At 36.3% G+C, this 17,417-nt stretch overlaps 1 protein-coding gene across 15 annotated transcripts in view; it reads left to right on the plus strand.

The window, feature by feature from the left end:
• Positions 1-17,417, plus strand: part of Raskol (raskol) — a 168,477-nt gene that overhangs the window by 143,124 nt on the left and 7,936 nt on the right. For 14 of the 15 annotated variants that reach the window (XM_064034776.1, XM_064034777.1, XM_064034772.1 and 11 more), the window contains 5 exons: positions 10,545-10,770; positions 12,342-12,411; positions 13,208-13,335; positions 15,822-15,965; positions 16,686-16,831. In XM_064034776.1, coding sequence (XP_063890846.1) covers positions 10,545-10,770; positions 12,342-12,411; positions 13,208-13,335; positions 15,822-15,965; positions 16,686-16,831 — 714 coding nt within the window. Of the gene's footprint in view, positions 1-10,330; positions 10,443-10,544; positions 10,771-12,341; positions 12,412-13,207; positions 13,336-15,821; positions 15,966-16,685; positions 16,832-17,417 lie in introns of those variants that run through there. The other variant, XM_064034787.1, reaches the window with a different exon arrangement.

Genomic DNA, 17,417 nt, shown 5'->3' on the forward strand with positions numbered 1-17,417 from the left:
TATTACAGCTAACAGGTACATTATAGGACTGTAACACATTAAGGATAGTTTAATCACAGTAAAGATGCAGCAATTGTAGTAAATATTATTTACTTAAAGGATTTTACAGACTGAAGCATAATAAATAAATATAAATCAGTAGTGTCAATTAATCAGAAGAAAATATAACTCAGTAGTGTCAGTAATCTGAGTAGCCAGATCAGATATGTTCTTTTTGAAAGATTTCATTTTAATTTGGAATCCACCACTTGATGCTGAGACCAGTTTTCTCAACCATTAAAAATAACCCAAGTGCTTAAAGATATGTATACTAGAATCAAATAAATACAAAATAAAGAAATTTCGGCTTTGAAATCTGAATCGAAAGCAGTCTATATATTATTAACTTAATAAATGAATATGGCAATTGGGTCAATAAGAGATAAGTTTGAGTTGGAACAAAACAACATTAGTTATACATAAAATTGTCTGATACTACACAGGAGCTATACCATCAGAATACACTATACCATACTGAAAAAGAAGTATGTGAGACAGTTAAAGAATAAAAGACTAGGCAATTAATAAGTAATTTGTCCTAGCCCATTAAAAAGTTGAATGCATACCAGGGCACTCAGTAAAACATATAGATTATTATAAATAAACTGAACCTGAACTTTTATGGATGGTAACGATATGAGTTAACATTTCTCTCTATACTCTCTTTATGACAGGAAATCTTGTAATTTCCTGGGAGGTAAGACATTTTATTCTGAGACTAAATTTCAGCACATATTGTATGTTAGACCTTCTCTCACAGAAAATTACATGTACAGTTTATGATGATTTTCTTGATTGATGTTGTGAGTCTATTCTGACCACTTATGAAATAGGAACCAAGATTGTGGAGGATCAGAGGAGTGAATTCAGTGGGGTGTCAACAACATCTTTAACAAGTCAGTAAGTACAACCACAAGCGTTTTACAGTCAACAACTAAGAAAGAGCATTGCTTAGTATTTATTAGTTTTGAACCATTAATTGAAAAAAAAAAACTGACTGATAAAGAACAATTTATATGGTGATTGGAACTTATATTTAAAGATGATGACATCTGGTTATGTTTATATTCATATATATTTATTTGCATTCCATAATGTTACAATAAATGTTGAAGAGGCTTAAAACTAAGTAGGTACCATTATAGGCCCTGTTAGGGCACAGCTAAAGAAGGCAATACTTTAAGGCACCATAAATAAAGAACCATGAGTTAAACTAGGCTCAGGGGTACTTTGTTGTCACTTTGTTTGTATTAAAATTGTTTCTAAGGCACCACCTTCAATTCTGCTTTCGTATCCCTCATCAGGGATATAGTTCCGAAGGAGCAGAAAGCTTTTCCACTCACGCTTCACAACTTGTAGAGTTATAATTTGATTAAATGGTATTAACTAAAAAGAAAAGCTTAAATTGAGAAGTGTAGTGATTTTAATGAATTGTTAATTAATAAAACAATACCAGACGAAGAAAATTGAATGAATAAATTAAAGATTTGTACAATTTTTACCTTGATTATCTGTTATTAATTCTTACGAGCCTCTGTATTGAGATGTGAAATGAATTGAAAGATTCATACTAATTCAGTTTGGTTGTATTGTTGAATTATTGAAATAAGACTACATAAATAAACTTTTGATAAGTTCATAGGTTGGAAGGTATGCACTATGTACTGTTTTAGCTGGTTCTATTGTTTGTTGCTGAAAACAAACGACTCGAGGAAGAAAATGGATATTATGTATTTATATATTTTAACCACTACAATAAGGGATTAACAGAAACAATTGTAATGTTGTAACAATTGTAACTTGTAGTGGTCTGATTGAGTTTGATTGTGTTGTTAAATAATAATAATAGAAGACATGTATTGATTTAGTTCAACCATAGGCATTGCTCTAATACAAATGAGAGATGGACAGAGAAAAATGTAATTACTTGTACATTTCTCATTTTATTATGTTGTTAATTATTAAAAACTAGCGACTGGAATGCTAATAAAGAATTGAGTATTGAATAGACAAGATATATTGTACTAGTTGTGAGATAACGAATATAAATAAGAGATGGGCAGAGAAACTGACTAAAGAATTTGTATTAGCTACTTTGATCATATTGATGATTAATGGATACTAAACGAGATAAAATATGTATACATATATATTGTAGTCAGAGATAGAAGATGTAATAAATTGAGAGATTTGTATATTGTCCAGTTTGAGGATATTGACAATTACGAGTCATTTATGATTCTGAATTTAATACACGGAAGGAATTGTGTAAGGACGGTTTTGTGTAAGGAGCCGCTTGTGATAATATTATTAATCAATATTTATAGAGATCTTCATTGACACATACCTACTTAAAAAGCTGTGTATATTTCTCATAGCTCTCAATTCTTCGAAACTAAGTCCTTAAAAAATAAATTGTATATATTGTGCCAATAAAGTGTAATTGTGAAGTATATAAAATAAGACAGGATATTAAGCAATTGTATATTGTATTGAAGATCAATACAAGTGTAGTGATGCAGTTTATGAATCTAAGGCTGGATATTAAGAAATTGTATATTGTATTGTTAATGTACAGTAGTCCAGGTACTGGATAGAAAGAAGTTGTTTACTGTAATGAGAATTATATAAGCAGAAGCAATGTGTAAATACTGATTTGCACTTTGAATTATGATAGTGATAAATTTTAATGTGTTAATAAGGAACATAAGTTCAGAGACTTTGTATAATAGAAGTTTTCTATTGAAATGAGAAATGATATAAGTATTTTGATGCCAATATGGTGATGTTGACTTGTACTGCTTGAATTTGAATGAGGTACACAAATCCAGAGACTGGATACATAGGATTCTTTATTTAATGATTGATGATATAAGTATGTTGTCGTCGATATGTTCATATTGACTTGTAATATTGAAATTTGAATGTATTGATAAAGTATGTGTAAGATAAGAACCGAGACTGGATATAAGGAATTGTTTATTTGATGGGGAACTATATAAATGAATTCATGTCAATATGTTGATTTTGACTTGTATTGCTTGAATTTGAATGTATTGGTAAGGTACCTACATAAGTCCGGAGACTGGATATAGAGAATTGTTTATTTAATGGTGAATGATAAAAGTATATTGATGTCAAAATGTTGATGTTGACTTGTAATCGTTGAATTTGAATGTATTTATAAAGAAATAAATCCAGAGACTGGATATAAAACATGTCGATTATTGAAATAGGAAATGACATAAGTATATAGATGCCAATATGTTGATGTTGACTTGAAATGGTTGAATTTGAATGTATTTATAAAGAATATAGATCCAGAGACTGGATATAAATAAAGTTGATTATTGAAATAGGATATGATATAAGTATATAGATGCCAATATGTTGATGTTTACTTGTAATGGTTGAATTTGAATGTATTTATAAAGAAATAAATCCAAAGACTGGATATAAAACAAGTCGATTATTGAAATAGGAAATTATATAAGTATATAGATATCAATATGTTGATGTTGGCTTGAAATGGTTGAATTGGAATGTATTTATAAAGAATATAAATCCAGAGACTGGATATAAAACATGTCGATTATTGAAATAGGAAATGACATAAGTATATAGATGCCAATATGTTGATGTTGACTTGAAATGGTTGAATTTGAATGTATTTATAAAGAATATAGATCCAGAGACTGGATATAAATAAAGTTGATTATTGAAATAGGATATGATATAAGTATATAGATGCCAATATGTTGATGTTTACTTGTAATGGTTGAATTTGAATGTATTTATAAAGAAATAAATCCAAAGACTGGATATAAAACAAGTCGATTATTGAAATAGGAAATTATATAAGTATATAGATATCAATATGTTGATGTTGGCTTGAAATGGTTGAATTGGAATGTATTTATAAAGAATATAAATCCAGAGACTGGATATAAAACAAGTCGATTATTTAAATAGGAAAATATATAAGTATATAGATGCCAATATGTTGATGTTGACTTGTCATGGTTAAATTTGAATGTATTGATAAGGTACATAAGTAGAGAGACTTGATAGAAGGATCTTGATGTCAATTTGTTAACATGACTAGAAGGCGTAGATAGCTCCAAATAGGAGTGAATTCCTCGCTGCCGTCACAGTGATAGTAAGATTAACTTACTCTGTTAAACTTGAATGTTTTGATAAAGTATACAAGTCCAAATACTAGACGTGAAGTTGTTTACCGTAGTAAGAATTTGTACAAGTATATGGTTGCCAATTTGTTAAAATGGCAATGTACACAAGTCACAGTTTGGATTCAAAATGAAATGAAATGAAAATATTCGCAGAAATTGTTTATCGTAGTGAGAGTTTATGCAATTATATTGTTGACGATTTGTTAGCATGGCTGGAAGGCGTGGATGGCTCCAGTTGGAGTGAAGGCCACGATGCAGTCATAGTTAGAGATGGCTGGAAGGCGTGGATGGCTCCAGTTGGAGTGAAGGCCACGATGCAGTCATAGTTAGAGATGGCTGGAAGGCGTGGATGGCTCCAGTTGGAGTGAAGGCCACGATGCAGTCCTAGTTAAAGATACGACTCTGGAAGGTTGGCACGATCGTGAAGCCTTGTTGGTGGACATCCTCTTGGCTTTGCGGTGAGGGGTCAAATGCAGATGTCGTGAGTTGAGATTGGCTGGAAGGCGTGGATGGCTCCAGTTGGAGTGAAGGCCACGATGCAGTCCGTCCTAGTTAAAGATACGACTCTGGAAGGTTGGCACGATCGTGAAGCCTTGTTGGTGGACATCCTCTTGGCTTTGCGGTGAGGGGTCAAATGCAGATGTCGTGAGTTGAGATTGGCTGGAAGGCGTGGATGGCTCCAGTTGGAGTGAAGGCCACGATGCAGTCCGTCCTAGTTAAAGATACGACTCTGGAAGGTTGGCACGATCGTGAAGCCTTGTTGGTGGACATCCTCTTGGCTTTGTGGTGAGGGTCAAATGCAGATGTCGTGAGTTGAGATTGGCTGGAAGGCGTGGATGGCTCCAGTTGGAGTGAAGGCCACGATGCAGTCCGTCCTAGTTAAAGATACGACTCTGGAAGGTTGGCACGATCGTGAAGCCTTGTTGGTGGACATCCTCTTGGCTTTGCGGTGAGGGGTCAAATGCAGATGTCGTGAGTTGAGATTGGCTGGAAGGCGTGGATGGCTCCAGTTGGAGTGAAGGCCACGATGCAGTCCTAGTTAAAGATACGACTCTGGAAGGTTGGCACGATCGTGAAGCCTTGTTGGTGGACATCCTCTTGGCTTTGCGGTGAGGGGTCAAATGCAGATGTCGTGAGTTGAGATTGGCTGGAAGGCGTGGATGGCTCCAGTTGGAGTGAAGGCCACGATGCAGTCCGTCCTAGTTAAAGATACGACTCTGGAAGGTTGGCACGATCGTGAAGCCTTGTTGGTGGACATCCTCTTGGCTTTGCGGTGAGGGGTCAAATGCAGATGTCGTGAGTTGAGATTGGCTGGAAGGCGTGGATGGCTCCAGTTGGAGTGAAGGCCACGATGCAGTCCGTCCTAGTTAAAGATACGACTCTGGAAGGTTGGCACGATCGTGAAGCCTTGTTGGTGGACATCCTCTTGGCTTTGCGGTGAGGGGTCAAATGCAGATGTCGTGAGTTGAGATTGGCTGGAAGGCGTGGATGGCTCCAGTTGGAGTGAAGGCCACGATGCAGTCCGTCCTAGTTAAAGATACGACTCTGGAAGGTTGGCACGATCGTGAAGCCTTGTTGGTGGACATCCTCTTGGCTTTGCGGTGAGGGGTCAAATGCAGATGTCGTGAGTTTAGATTGGCTGGAAGGCGTGGATGGCTCCAGTAAGAGTGAAGGCCTCGAGGCAGTCCTAGGAACGCAGCTCTGTAAAGGTGGCACAGTCATGAATTCTTGCTGGCGAATAACCTCTTGACTTTGACCTTTAACTTTGTACCAAAATATAAACCAATTTGTAAATGTGAACACCATGTAGCATTTTAATTGTCACTTTACTCTCATTTGTCTTTGCTATTCTACATGATCTTCGCATGCTTTTACTGTATGTATCAATACATACAAATTGTAATACTATATTATTTTTAAAAAGAGTAACCATGGAGTTTCTTGCCCGTTCTTCTCCATAGGAAGCTACTTTTGGAATGGGCAACTAGAATCAAACATAGTTATAATTTTGACGTCCATAAGTGCTTGTAAAGGCCTAAATGAAATAAATGATTTGACTTTGACTTTGAGAAGTTTGAGGACAAACTTAGTGGTCAGAATGGCCGAATGTTAGACTAATATTATCCTGTGTTGTTCTGTATGTTATATTCTCTTTTCATACATTAAGGAACTATACTATATTTACCTAAGTATACTAAATCATTTTAGTTTTATACGGACAACACTACCTCTACTGTGAGGACAACACTAAAAAGAGATTTTGACAGTTAGAGCGCGCGCTTCCCATGCGCAGTGTTGCCAGATTGGGGGGATTCCCTCCAAATTTGGGGGTATTTTTTACCCGCGGGGGATTTTTTGGGGGGACAAATCCTTTGGGGGGATCAGCGGGGGGATTAAAAATTGGCTTGGAGGGAGTTGGAGGATTTTTCGAAAAAGTTTTATGACTGAACGCGACCAAATTACTCACTACTTAATTTGAACGCACCATAGAACCACGCACAAAAACATACACATATGGCATATGGCTTCAAAAATGCAGTTTTGGTGATAAAACTTACGGACATGTAAGCAAATTGGCCTTAGGAATTTTGTCGTTGCCTTTTTCTTTCTAACGCGGTTGTGGAAAAAGCTTTCTCGCAAGTTGCGATTATTAGAGACATACTGAGAAACAGATTAGCCATCAACATGGCCTAATCTATTTTGAGAGTAAGACATTCAATGCCGGAAGAATGTGTTAATTTTAAAGTAACTTCAAAGATGCTCAAGAGATTTAACTCGGAGAAAATGTATGGAACTGCAGCCGACGACGCAAGTAAGGATGCTGATCCAGTCATGGAAGCAAAATTGCTAAATTATTATAAATGGTTGTATTTAAATAAATATTTTTCTAATTACGGAGGGTTTTTTCTCAAAATACTTACATTTTGGGGGGATTTTGGGTGAGATTTGGGGAGAATGCTAGATCATCATCTGGCAACACTGCCCATGCGCTTCCTTCGTGGACTGATAAACTATGTTTTCTTACGATTGATATTAAATTGTGTTTTAAAAGTGAATACAAGAAGTTATTGTGATACGAATTGACGTTTTATTTCTGATTAAGGCTAGGAGATCATACCCTAGCTTATAATAATTGAAACAGGCCGTTTTAATTCGTGCCTAAAGTGAAATATGGAGGCGTGCGGTTGCTTGACATTGGTCGTCAAATAATAACTAACATTGAGTGAACAACCGAGATCCTTTCTAAAATAAATTAGTAACGATTACATTATAATAAGTTATGAGTCACTTAAAAGCAATTCACGATTGTCAGAGTCTTGGCAGTTATTAAATAAAATACTTAAAGATTTTGCTATTCTGTGATTTATATATGTATTTATATACAATAGTTATTGTCCTATTTTTTCATTGTTTTAAATTTTTTACGCGAATTTTTATGCTAGTACAGAAATCCCCACACCTTTCAATTACTCGGTACAGTTAGGATGATTGAGTTACATATCCTAGAAATAAAAGATTACATGGGGTAGGTATACCTTTCCTATCGATCGATCATTCCCACCGTGCCGACAGGAGCACTTAGCGAACAATACCAGACACTTGAGAGGAGAAAGCGTTTGAAAGCCCTTTATACTAAGTGAGTACTAAATATGGATGACTTAACACTTTGAAACTATCCCAACAGTGTATGTAGCCGACTGTTCATAACGTCAGACAATGCTCTCTAATTACACAGCCAGGATCCGTAGCGAAGGTCTTTAGCGAACGATACATCATGTCTTAAAGTTGGAATTACGAAAAGTGGAAGTCATCTTGTTATTCGAAGCCATTATGTCTAAGTGACTGTTGTTATAAACAATGGTTTATTCAAATCGTACTTCGTAATCGTTGGCCACGTGATTTATAGTTACAAATAGAACAGAAACCAAAAGAATAAATAAAAAATTAATGTAACAGAATTTTAATTGTTCCAAGGTTAACAAACTAGATAAAGGAAAATACGATTATGATACAAATGATACAATTGTTTGACTTCTATTGTGTGTAAAAATATCATACTAAATTACAAATATTATTTCCTGTACGTATGAGAACCTAATAATAGACCAAACAAAGACGATGGTAAAAGAAAACTATAGTAGCACGTAAATCACGTCTGTGTTGAAGTTTTTCCTTCAGTACCTGTATGTATGTAGGTGAGACATAAAAAGATTGTATGGAATCCCATGGTACTCCGTCGTACATTCCCCTTGTGTCATCTTCCTATTAATATCAAAGGATTGCTACAAATGCGTTGAGTGTTTCCCATGTTTAATATTAAACTGTAATGCATTTAGATAAGGTTTATATTTGTGGTTTGTAATATGTTTACCTCGAGTTGTGTGCAATTTATGAATTAGTAATGTTTTGTCTCGCTATATATTTTTTTCCATTTATTACTTCTTGGTTTGTACATTGATTATGGTATTAATAAATACCAATTACAGTCCGAGAAAAAATACTATCTCTGTACATTGTATTCTTAATGAGTTGAAGTTTAAATTAGTTCACTGCCTAATTACACTGCGGTGTTTTTGTTGGTACAGCATTCCACTTTATCTGTGCCCATTTAAAGTCTGTATACACAAAAGTTACACAAATGTATAAAAATGTAAGCGTTGCTAATGTACCGTCGCTATCGTAGCGTTGCACTTCCTCGTGGTCGGTTATCGTCGCCTTATCGACGCATAATGATTGCGCAGTGTGCACTGCGGACCCTTTTTAAATAATTGCTACTAAATTGACTGAGGAAAAATGGACGTCCCTTCGTGTACAAACGGATGTACACATTGACTAGTACCTGCCTACTCTAAATGAAACTGTAATTTTGAAATACTCGGTCAATTTTCTACAACGACGTAGCTATTAATAACCTAATTTCTGTTTGAATAAAAATCATATTAGAATCGAATCATAAGGGTCTACGATACCTCGATCCACAAATTAATGTTCCCTTCGTTCAAATGAATATTGAAGAAAAGAGAAAAATGCTTCAACATTTTTTAACAAATACAAGAAAAATCTTACATACATGATTTATGCATGTTTAGTAAATAATTATAATATTTAAAAACGCGCCAAAGACCTCCAGACAGCTATTAAAGTGATGACTGGTGCCATTTTATTGTATTACGTGCTAAGGTTACGTATTTTTCTGTGACGACTTTACGCTTGGCTTGCAACTTATTAGCTACAGCATGTTCCACTTTGTCGTATGGTAATGTTGCTAGCAATAGAGTTTGTACGAGAAGTAAGGGTGCGTCTACACGGTGCATGTAGCTGGAGCAAGTTAACATGCGCAAGTGACAACTGACAAAAGCACGCGGGTGGGTATTTTGCTTTATTACATGCGCGAATCGCTGAACCCGCACGTTTTTTCAATGCACGTAACTTGTGCATGTGCCTCAACTTGCGCAAGCTACTTGCACCGTGTAGATGTCCCCTAAGGTTAGGTAGTAAAGTAACAGCGGCCGTGCGATACATAAACCGATGTAATATCGATAATGGCTTCGAAGGAACATCTGTTGCTTCACACGTCGCCGTCGTGTCGTTGACATCGTGGCCTGTTAGCTTTCTATTGTTTTCCTAAATAATAGAGTTGTGACATTTGCAATCGAAATAAGTTTCTATACAACACATTTGTCTTAAAATATATGTATATCGATATCGATGTAGGAGGTGACTAGGTGACGTGGAAATGGCACAAATTGTTTTTCAACAAAATGTTTTAATTAGGATTAAAGTAAAATGATTAGCCAATTTGGTATAACAGACAGCACGAGACGAATCGTAAACAGAACCAATCTAATAAGGCGCTAGACAAAACAAAGGCTGAATGTTTAATACATATTTAGGACGCGGGCAACATAATAATATGTTGCTCAAAACTTTTTGTCATACATTTGCCGACGCATGCGCAGCGGTCACGGGCGGCGTGCGCGCAACTTCCGCCGGAAACCACGCCGTACATGGCATGGTAGTATGTAGCCGATATCATATTACATATCTATCTGTAATGGTAGGTAATATGAAACCTCATGAACATTACACGAGCAATGCCAGCATAGTTCTAGTAATTTTCTTGCAAGGTTGACGCTAAATCAGTGTCAATTGTGTTGTTTGATCAAACGGATATGAGGCTGTATATTTTTTATGAATTACTCGGTTGCGTTGGTAACGTTCAATTTATTTGATTTTGAGACAAAATTATTCTCTCTCAACCCTCAAATAAATGTGTGATCAACAGTTTCTTATATTCGATATTTTTCTTTCCAGACACATCATATGAAAAGGCATGTCGCCGGGGATCGGCACCAAGCACGCCGGTGCCCGGTGCTCAGGCGCAGCACAGTCCCTCCCGCCTCGCGTCCTTCTTCTTCTCGAAGCGATCGTTTAGGAGCAACCCCCTCAAGAGGACCAAGTCGGCGACCAAGCTCGAGAGGGAACGTGCCCTGGCCGCCGTACCTACACACCCGCCTACACATGCCTTACGGACATCGAGGTCAGTACTACAAGCATTTTGATAACAGAAATCTGCAAACTATATTGTGTACAGTAGGTACCTACCTACCTGATTTAAAAAAGCTGATGCCTCAAAAGGAACAGTCGATACAAATCCAGACCTATCAATATTTTCCTGAAGATATTACATGAAATGAATGAATTTTATGGATGAAAGATATGAAAATATGACACAATGCAACAAAATCCCTTGATTTAGAGCAAAATGTCAAAAAACACAAACCGCAACATTATTTCAAGTCCTGATAAATTGAACGAAATCACGGCAGCGTGATCCTTTATTTCTCTGAAGAAAGTATTCTCAGCAATATTTCATTCATTTCATTTTCTCACCGAACATCTGTTATTGTTCATTGATCCCTGCGTCTACTCAGTTTATAGGTGTCTATAAAATGCTATTGCAGTGTATTATGAGAAAACTTATTGGCAACAACAATAACTTGGTTTATGACACAAATAAAATATTCGTTGTTATACGAAGTACCCCTCTTCTCACTCCATAACTTACTAATAACAATTGCACTTCCGCCGAAATAGTGGTCGTAAACACAGGCCCTAAATGTTTATTGCCAAATCGTAGCTCATAATATCATCATAATTTCTAGACGGTTAAGTTCTTAATAACAAAGATTCGTTTGGCATTCTCAATGTTCATCCATTATGGCCTCGGTTATGAAAGTTTTGCATAGATATGCTGTAACTTTAACGTGTACTTAGCCATAGCTTTGTGCCTAGGAATATTAGTTCTTAAGTACTGCGTTCTCGTGGCAATGACGTGTTTCTCACTTTAATGGTCAGCAAATTGGATGGCAAACGCAGCTCATAAAGCCAAACACAAGGCTTGCCGTATATCCCGGTGTAAATGAGTCCATAAAACAAATGTCAAGTGTATTTAGCAATATGTCGTGACTGTAAAACGTTACCCAGGTTGTATGGTGTCGTATTTCAGCGTGTAGGAGTGTCGCCCCGCCCCGTCTGCCCCAGGGCTATTTACCAAATGTTCTTAATTACTTCCCTCCCAACGCAAACACGACAACTTTATCGAGACCTAATTAAATAGTGAAACTTGTGGCGGCCAATTAACGCCCAGTAATTGCCCTGTAATGGACCAGAGATTATTGAAGCTTTCATCCAACAGACGGCGGTGCTCACGTAATGTAAACTTTTATACGTAAACAAAGCAGGGCGTTAACTACCGAGGAATAACACTTCCTGGATTGGGCTGCTTTATTAGTGTAAATGGTTTCAAAGGGAGCGCTGAAATAGGGAACTCTGATCTCAACTCTAACGATAGCAAAAGGCAACCTCCATTTTGAACCATTATCCTGTTGCAATTAATTTGCCTCAGATTGTTTTTCCTCAATGCCTCCTCTGTATCAATATCATTACTTTTTTGCCAGAAAGTCCTTAGGGAATACCTTTCTATTTACAATTTACTTTTAAGTTCCCTCTGTAAATGTTGAAATGGAGACGGGATCCGCCGATAAACCGCACTCGGATAATCCCTTTGAAGTGCACAGCTCTGACGGTAATCAAATCTGTTTGTTTCAGATCTCACGAAAGCCTCCTGTCTGCACACTCACCCGCCGTCTCCACTATGGATTTGGGACCACCTAATCAAGTGCGTATTCATTTAAGTAATTGTATGTAGAGTTGCTTTTACGTAGAAAGACAAATGGGACCTCCTTCGACAATCTGTGTACCATTGGAATAAAAACATTTATTTTATCGATTCCGAGCACAATTTTTATGTAGCATGGGTTTCACAAACCTTAATGAGCAATCAAGGATGTGCCTTCGGGAACCCTCTTGAATAATGTAATTATAAATTGAGTACCTACAGCTTAATTAATTTTGTAAGGAAAACCAAAGGCGGTTTTTTTTTTCGTTATAGATGTTTTTCAATGCGTCATTTAAGTCTTATTTCTCGTTAATATCTTAGGCCGTAGGTAAATTTTCTCGTGTGGTGGACTCATGCATTTACGCACAAACGTTGAGGTCTCTTTAGATTTTAGTGGTGTGTTCAACTATTCTAGTGGCGGCTTTGTTAGTTAATAGCATACCAGCCGTAGTTTCAGCTCAAAGCACTTGCAAGCTTTGTGAATTCTCTCTAATATTCTGAATTTAGAGATAAGTTTTAGACCGAAACTATGCTAAGCCATCTGAGATAGCTCAATAATAGTTGACAGTGTACAGTTATGAGGTAAAATAAAACTTCTCCTTTTGTTCTTTGATGTTCCCTTATCATGGTTCACGCTCGATTGCACAACAGTTCAACTGCTTTTACGAACAGCTAATTTTAAAATGCCATTCCGTCTTGTTCGAACATATTTAACTAATCGATATCAATAGCGACTAAAATCTAACTTTATGCGAAATCATATCATAATATTAACCTTTATCCTCAACGTTTTCAGGTAGAAATCCGTTCTCTCCACTCGTCGGTGCTGGGCAGGCCACATTGCTTCGCGCTCAGTGCCGAGAGCAGAGCGCCGCGCTACTTCGCCTGTGCCTCGCGGAAGGAGCGGGACCGCTGGATATACAGGTACTAATGTTATTAGTATACTGTAAGCAATGCCCAAGTTCACCAACAACATAAATGTCCGATTTTTTTTAATAACTTTGTTTGGACGTGAAAATTCATAGTAACAAGGTGTTTTAAGGAACTGACATTTCTGTTGTTGGTGAATTTGGGTCTGAAATGGTTGATCTCAATTTCTGAAACGACAGCTTAAAAAGCTTAATGAATAAACTATTTTAACTGATGAATTACATTGTAAAGTTAGTCTATTTAATTAAAGAACAATGATCACTTAGTCATTGTAAAGGAACTTTTAGTTTTAGAAGAGCTAAGTTTCACACAAAGTGCAAACTTCCTAGAACATTTTCAATTCGGTGTACCGCAACCCTAATTGGTATTGTATCACAATCTTACATCATAACGGGTCGATTGTATAAAACTGCTCCCTATGCTTTAATTAGGTCGATGTCGTTATCAATCAATATTAAGTTCCAATAAACGTACTTTCTACGAAGCTAAGTGATGCCATGTAGATTCTACGAAGGAGTTTCTGTTTATAGTAGGAACTACAAGTTAATAAATGTCTGTACTAGTAGCCAAAAAACTCAAAAGTAGCCCTTACTTACGTTCCTTATCAGGGGCATGGCAGTGCTTAATGGCCAAGTCACTAATATTGTAATGTGAACAAAACTATTGAAATAGAATCAAGTTGAACAGGACTTGGCTTCTATGTGATCACAGAACTTTTTACGATGGAAGAATTGCGCAGAGAGACTTGGCTTTTTCTTACATTTCATGATTTTGATGGGATTAAACGTTAATAAGACTAGACCACGCCCAGCTTCGACATAAATCAAACGTTTATTTAAGTAGAGTTTATATAAGAAAAGTGGATATCTTTAAGACTAAGTTCCAACATAATAGGTGTGTACATAGTTGCGGTGCATATTGAACTTCTAAACTCATTTGAAAGTGATCTAGTGGTGGACTGTTATCTTAAATATGTCGTCGACGTTCAAACATCTAATAAAGATTTTACGACTTGGTAACATTATTGGTTTGCTGGCATCTTTATTTAAATAGACTTGATGTTTATAATTTACTTCCAGCGTTTTAATTAGTTTCCTTATGTTAAGTAGTATATTATTATCATTATGCGACAGTGAGTCAATGAATCCGTGATAGTTTCTAGTATATCCCCTTGTCTATTCAATTTGTCGATTTATTGGTGAAAGCTTAACCCTATGCACCAATGAACATAATACCCACCCAAAACAAAAATGTGAAAGACTGCCAAGTTCGATAATATGGGAATGCTTCGCCTATAAAAGAAGTGAGATCTGAATAAGTACCAAGTTCCATACACATACCTCAGTTAAAAATAGTTACTTTTTAATGATGTTACTTGGCAAGTTTTCACACACCTACTAAACGCAATGAATCAAGTATTTAATTTTCTATTAAAACTTGCCAAGTAACATTATTAAAAAGTAACTATTTTTAACTGAGGTATGTGTATGGAACTTGGTACTTATTCAGATCTCACTTCTTTTATAGGCGAAGCATTCCCATATTATCGAACTTGGCAGTCTTTCACATTTTTGTTTTGGGTGGGATTTCATTTATTTTTGTAAGGTTGTTCATTTAATTTTTTTCTTATGATTAAGTTAGTTAAGGAAATGTCTCATTTATACTATCTTTTAGATTTTTTATTATGCACTATGCTTCTTACAAAGAAATGATCTAGAATAACTAAATGGACTAGAATTACTAACTGACTGACATGACATGTTATCATATATTATGTTCGTGGATCAAAGTTACACATTCGTTATTTTCGAAAGTGACTCACACTTGGCCGTTTTCAGATTTTTACTTTACTTTGACTAAATACAAACCTTTGTAACGAATTTCAGATCGGTACGACCATTCGAAGACATATAAATATAGATAAATTTAGTTCGTTTTAGTTCCTTAGGGGTATAAATTTACACCGGATATAAAACACCTTCATTATTTTGAAACCGACTCACACTTGGCCATTTTCAGATTTTTTCCTTTACCTTGACATAAAGACCTACCTCCATGCCAAATTTCAAGTCAATACGACCATTGGAAGTGGTCTAGGTTTTTGATGAGTGAGTCAGTCAGTGAGTGTATAGTAAAAATAGCGATTTTCTGACGTCAATATCTCAAGACCTACAATAGGTATATTAATGAAATTTTGTATTTTAGATAAGTGAGGGGGTCTCAACAGATACTAGAAATTTGATATGCGTAAACAAAATAGATTTTGAGTTATAGGGGGGTCGAATTTGGCCCGAAATGGTTCGTGTAATATAACCCACGGCCGGTGTGTCGCTTTTTTTGCTCGAACTTGGCGGACACACTGCCGTGTGTCTAGATATTGTCTGAAACCTCCGACAGATATTTATGTACTAGTACTATGAGCGTTTGTGTTCTGAAGTATCAAAATTGTTCTTGCTTATGTGTGTGTTTATTTTGACCAGCTTGCGGCAAGCGGCGCGGCCGGATGAACTGCGCACGCGCCGATGTGAGCGGACCGTCAAGCTGTGGCTGCTGGAGGCCAAGGCCATTCCGCCTAAGAAACGATACTACTGCGAGATCCTGCTCGACGATACCTTATATGCTAGGTAATTTTTTTATTTGGTTTTTATTTGGTTAATGCATAATAAATAAGTTGCATTTTGTTTGAAAAAGAAAAAGGTATTTTTCTTACAATCTACTCGTACTGTGTACTACTTGACCATGCATAACCGCTGAAACTGCCACTGCGGTTCTCTCCTTTCTACAGAATAATATTTAAAAAAAAAACTGTGAATGGGGAAAAAATCTTGCGTGATTAACCTTCTCACTTAACTTAAAAGTATTACATAGCGTGGACAATCGTTTAGCTGTGCGATATGCATAAATCATTAAACGTTTTGATAACACCTTTGTGACCGTGACCATGCACCTCCCAGCCAATCACCATGTAACATTTCCCTGCTTCTTTCTACTACATACATCCTGCATTTTGATAAAAACCTTGGCTCCAGGCTTCCATTTATCTTTATCATAATGTTAGGACCAGAATCGTTTTAAATAGATGTTATGTTTGTTTGTTGATATGTTGCCAATTGTAAAAGGAAAAACCATCTTGGTAGTCCGAGAAAATTCAAACAGGGATTGTTTGATATTTAAAATATTTTTTAAGTTAGTTCATTCATGATAAGATAATTCAGACTTTGTCTGATTCTTAATCGATCCAATTTTCTTTTCATATTATGCTCAGAACCTTTTTCTATATTTTGTAATTAACAGCAAACACCAAGACATTATACCTACTAAAGTTCCTGTCCCTATAATTTCAGATCATCATCAAAGCTGAAGACGGAGCTATGCTTCTGGGGCGAGGTGTACGAGTTCGCGAACTTGCCCGCGGTCCGCGCCATACACGTCAACGTGTACAGAGAACCAGAGCGGAGGTCTAGGAAGAGAGACAAACATGCGCTTGTTGGTAAGTACATAAATACTAATATAACATATATAGATATTATCGTGAAAGCGAGGTGAGCCGTACTTGTGTGTGTCAATGTGCTTATAAGCTCAGAAACGCTTAGGAGTGGCCCAGTCAGTAAAGCCAATGTGCATATTATAAATATGAACAAGGCTTCCTCAGATAAAAGATCGATAATTATATCTTATGTTAAGATTTATTGTTTTACAACTCGAAATTGTTTATGTTACTTTATGACTAACCTCTAAGGTTAGAATGTAGCATCCATTCTTTTCAGTTAGTATTTTCAGAAGTTTTCTCAAGTAATTACTATTTTAGTTCCGGTCAAAGGCCTGACTTGCTGACTCTGTTTAAACAGTTATCTGTAATCAATCTTAAGATATAATTCCTTTGTGTTTTTCATTATTTTCTCAGAGATCTACTTAAACATAGTGATTCGTCAGATTTGCATAGTTGATTCAAAACGAATTAGAATGACGCATCGTATAGCCGTTAGCATTGTTAGAAGCCGATGGATTGAGGTCTAATTCGTACGACCTTCCAATTTTTTCAAGTGCTTTTTAATTATAAGTTTACGTTTCACGAT

The sequence above is a fragment of the Helicoverpa armigera genome, chromosome 5, assembly GCF_030705265.1.
Source record: "Helicoverpa armigera isolate CAAS_96S chromosome 5, ASM3070526v1, whole genome shotgun sequence".
NCBI classification, from domain to species: domain Eukaryota; kingdom Metazoa; phylum Arthropoda; class Insecta; order Lepidoptera; family Noctuidae; genus Helicoverpa; species Helicoverpa armigera.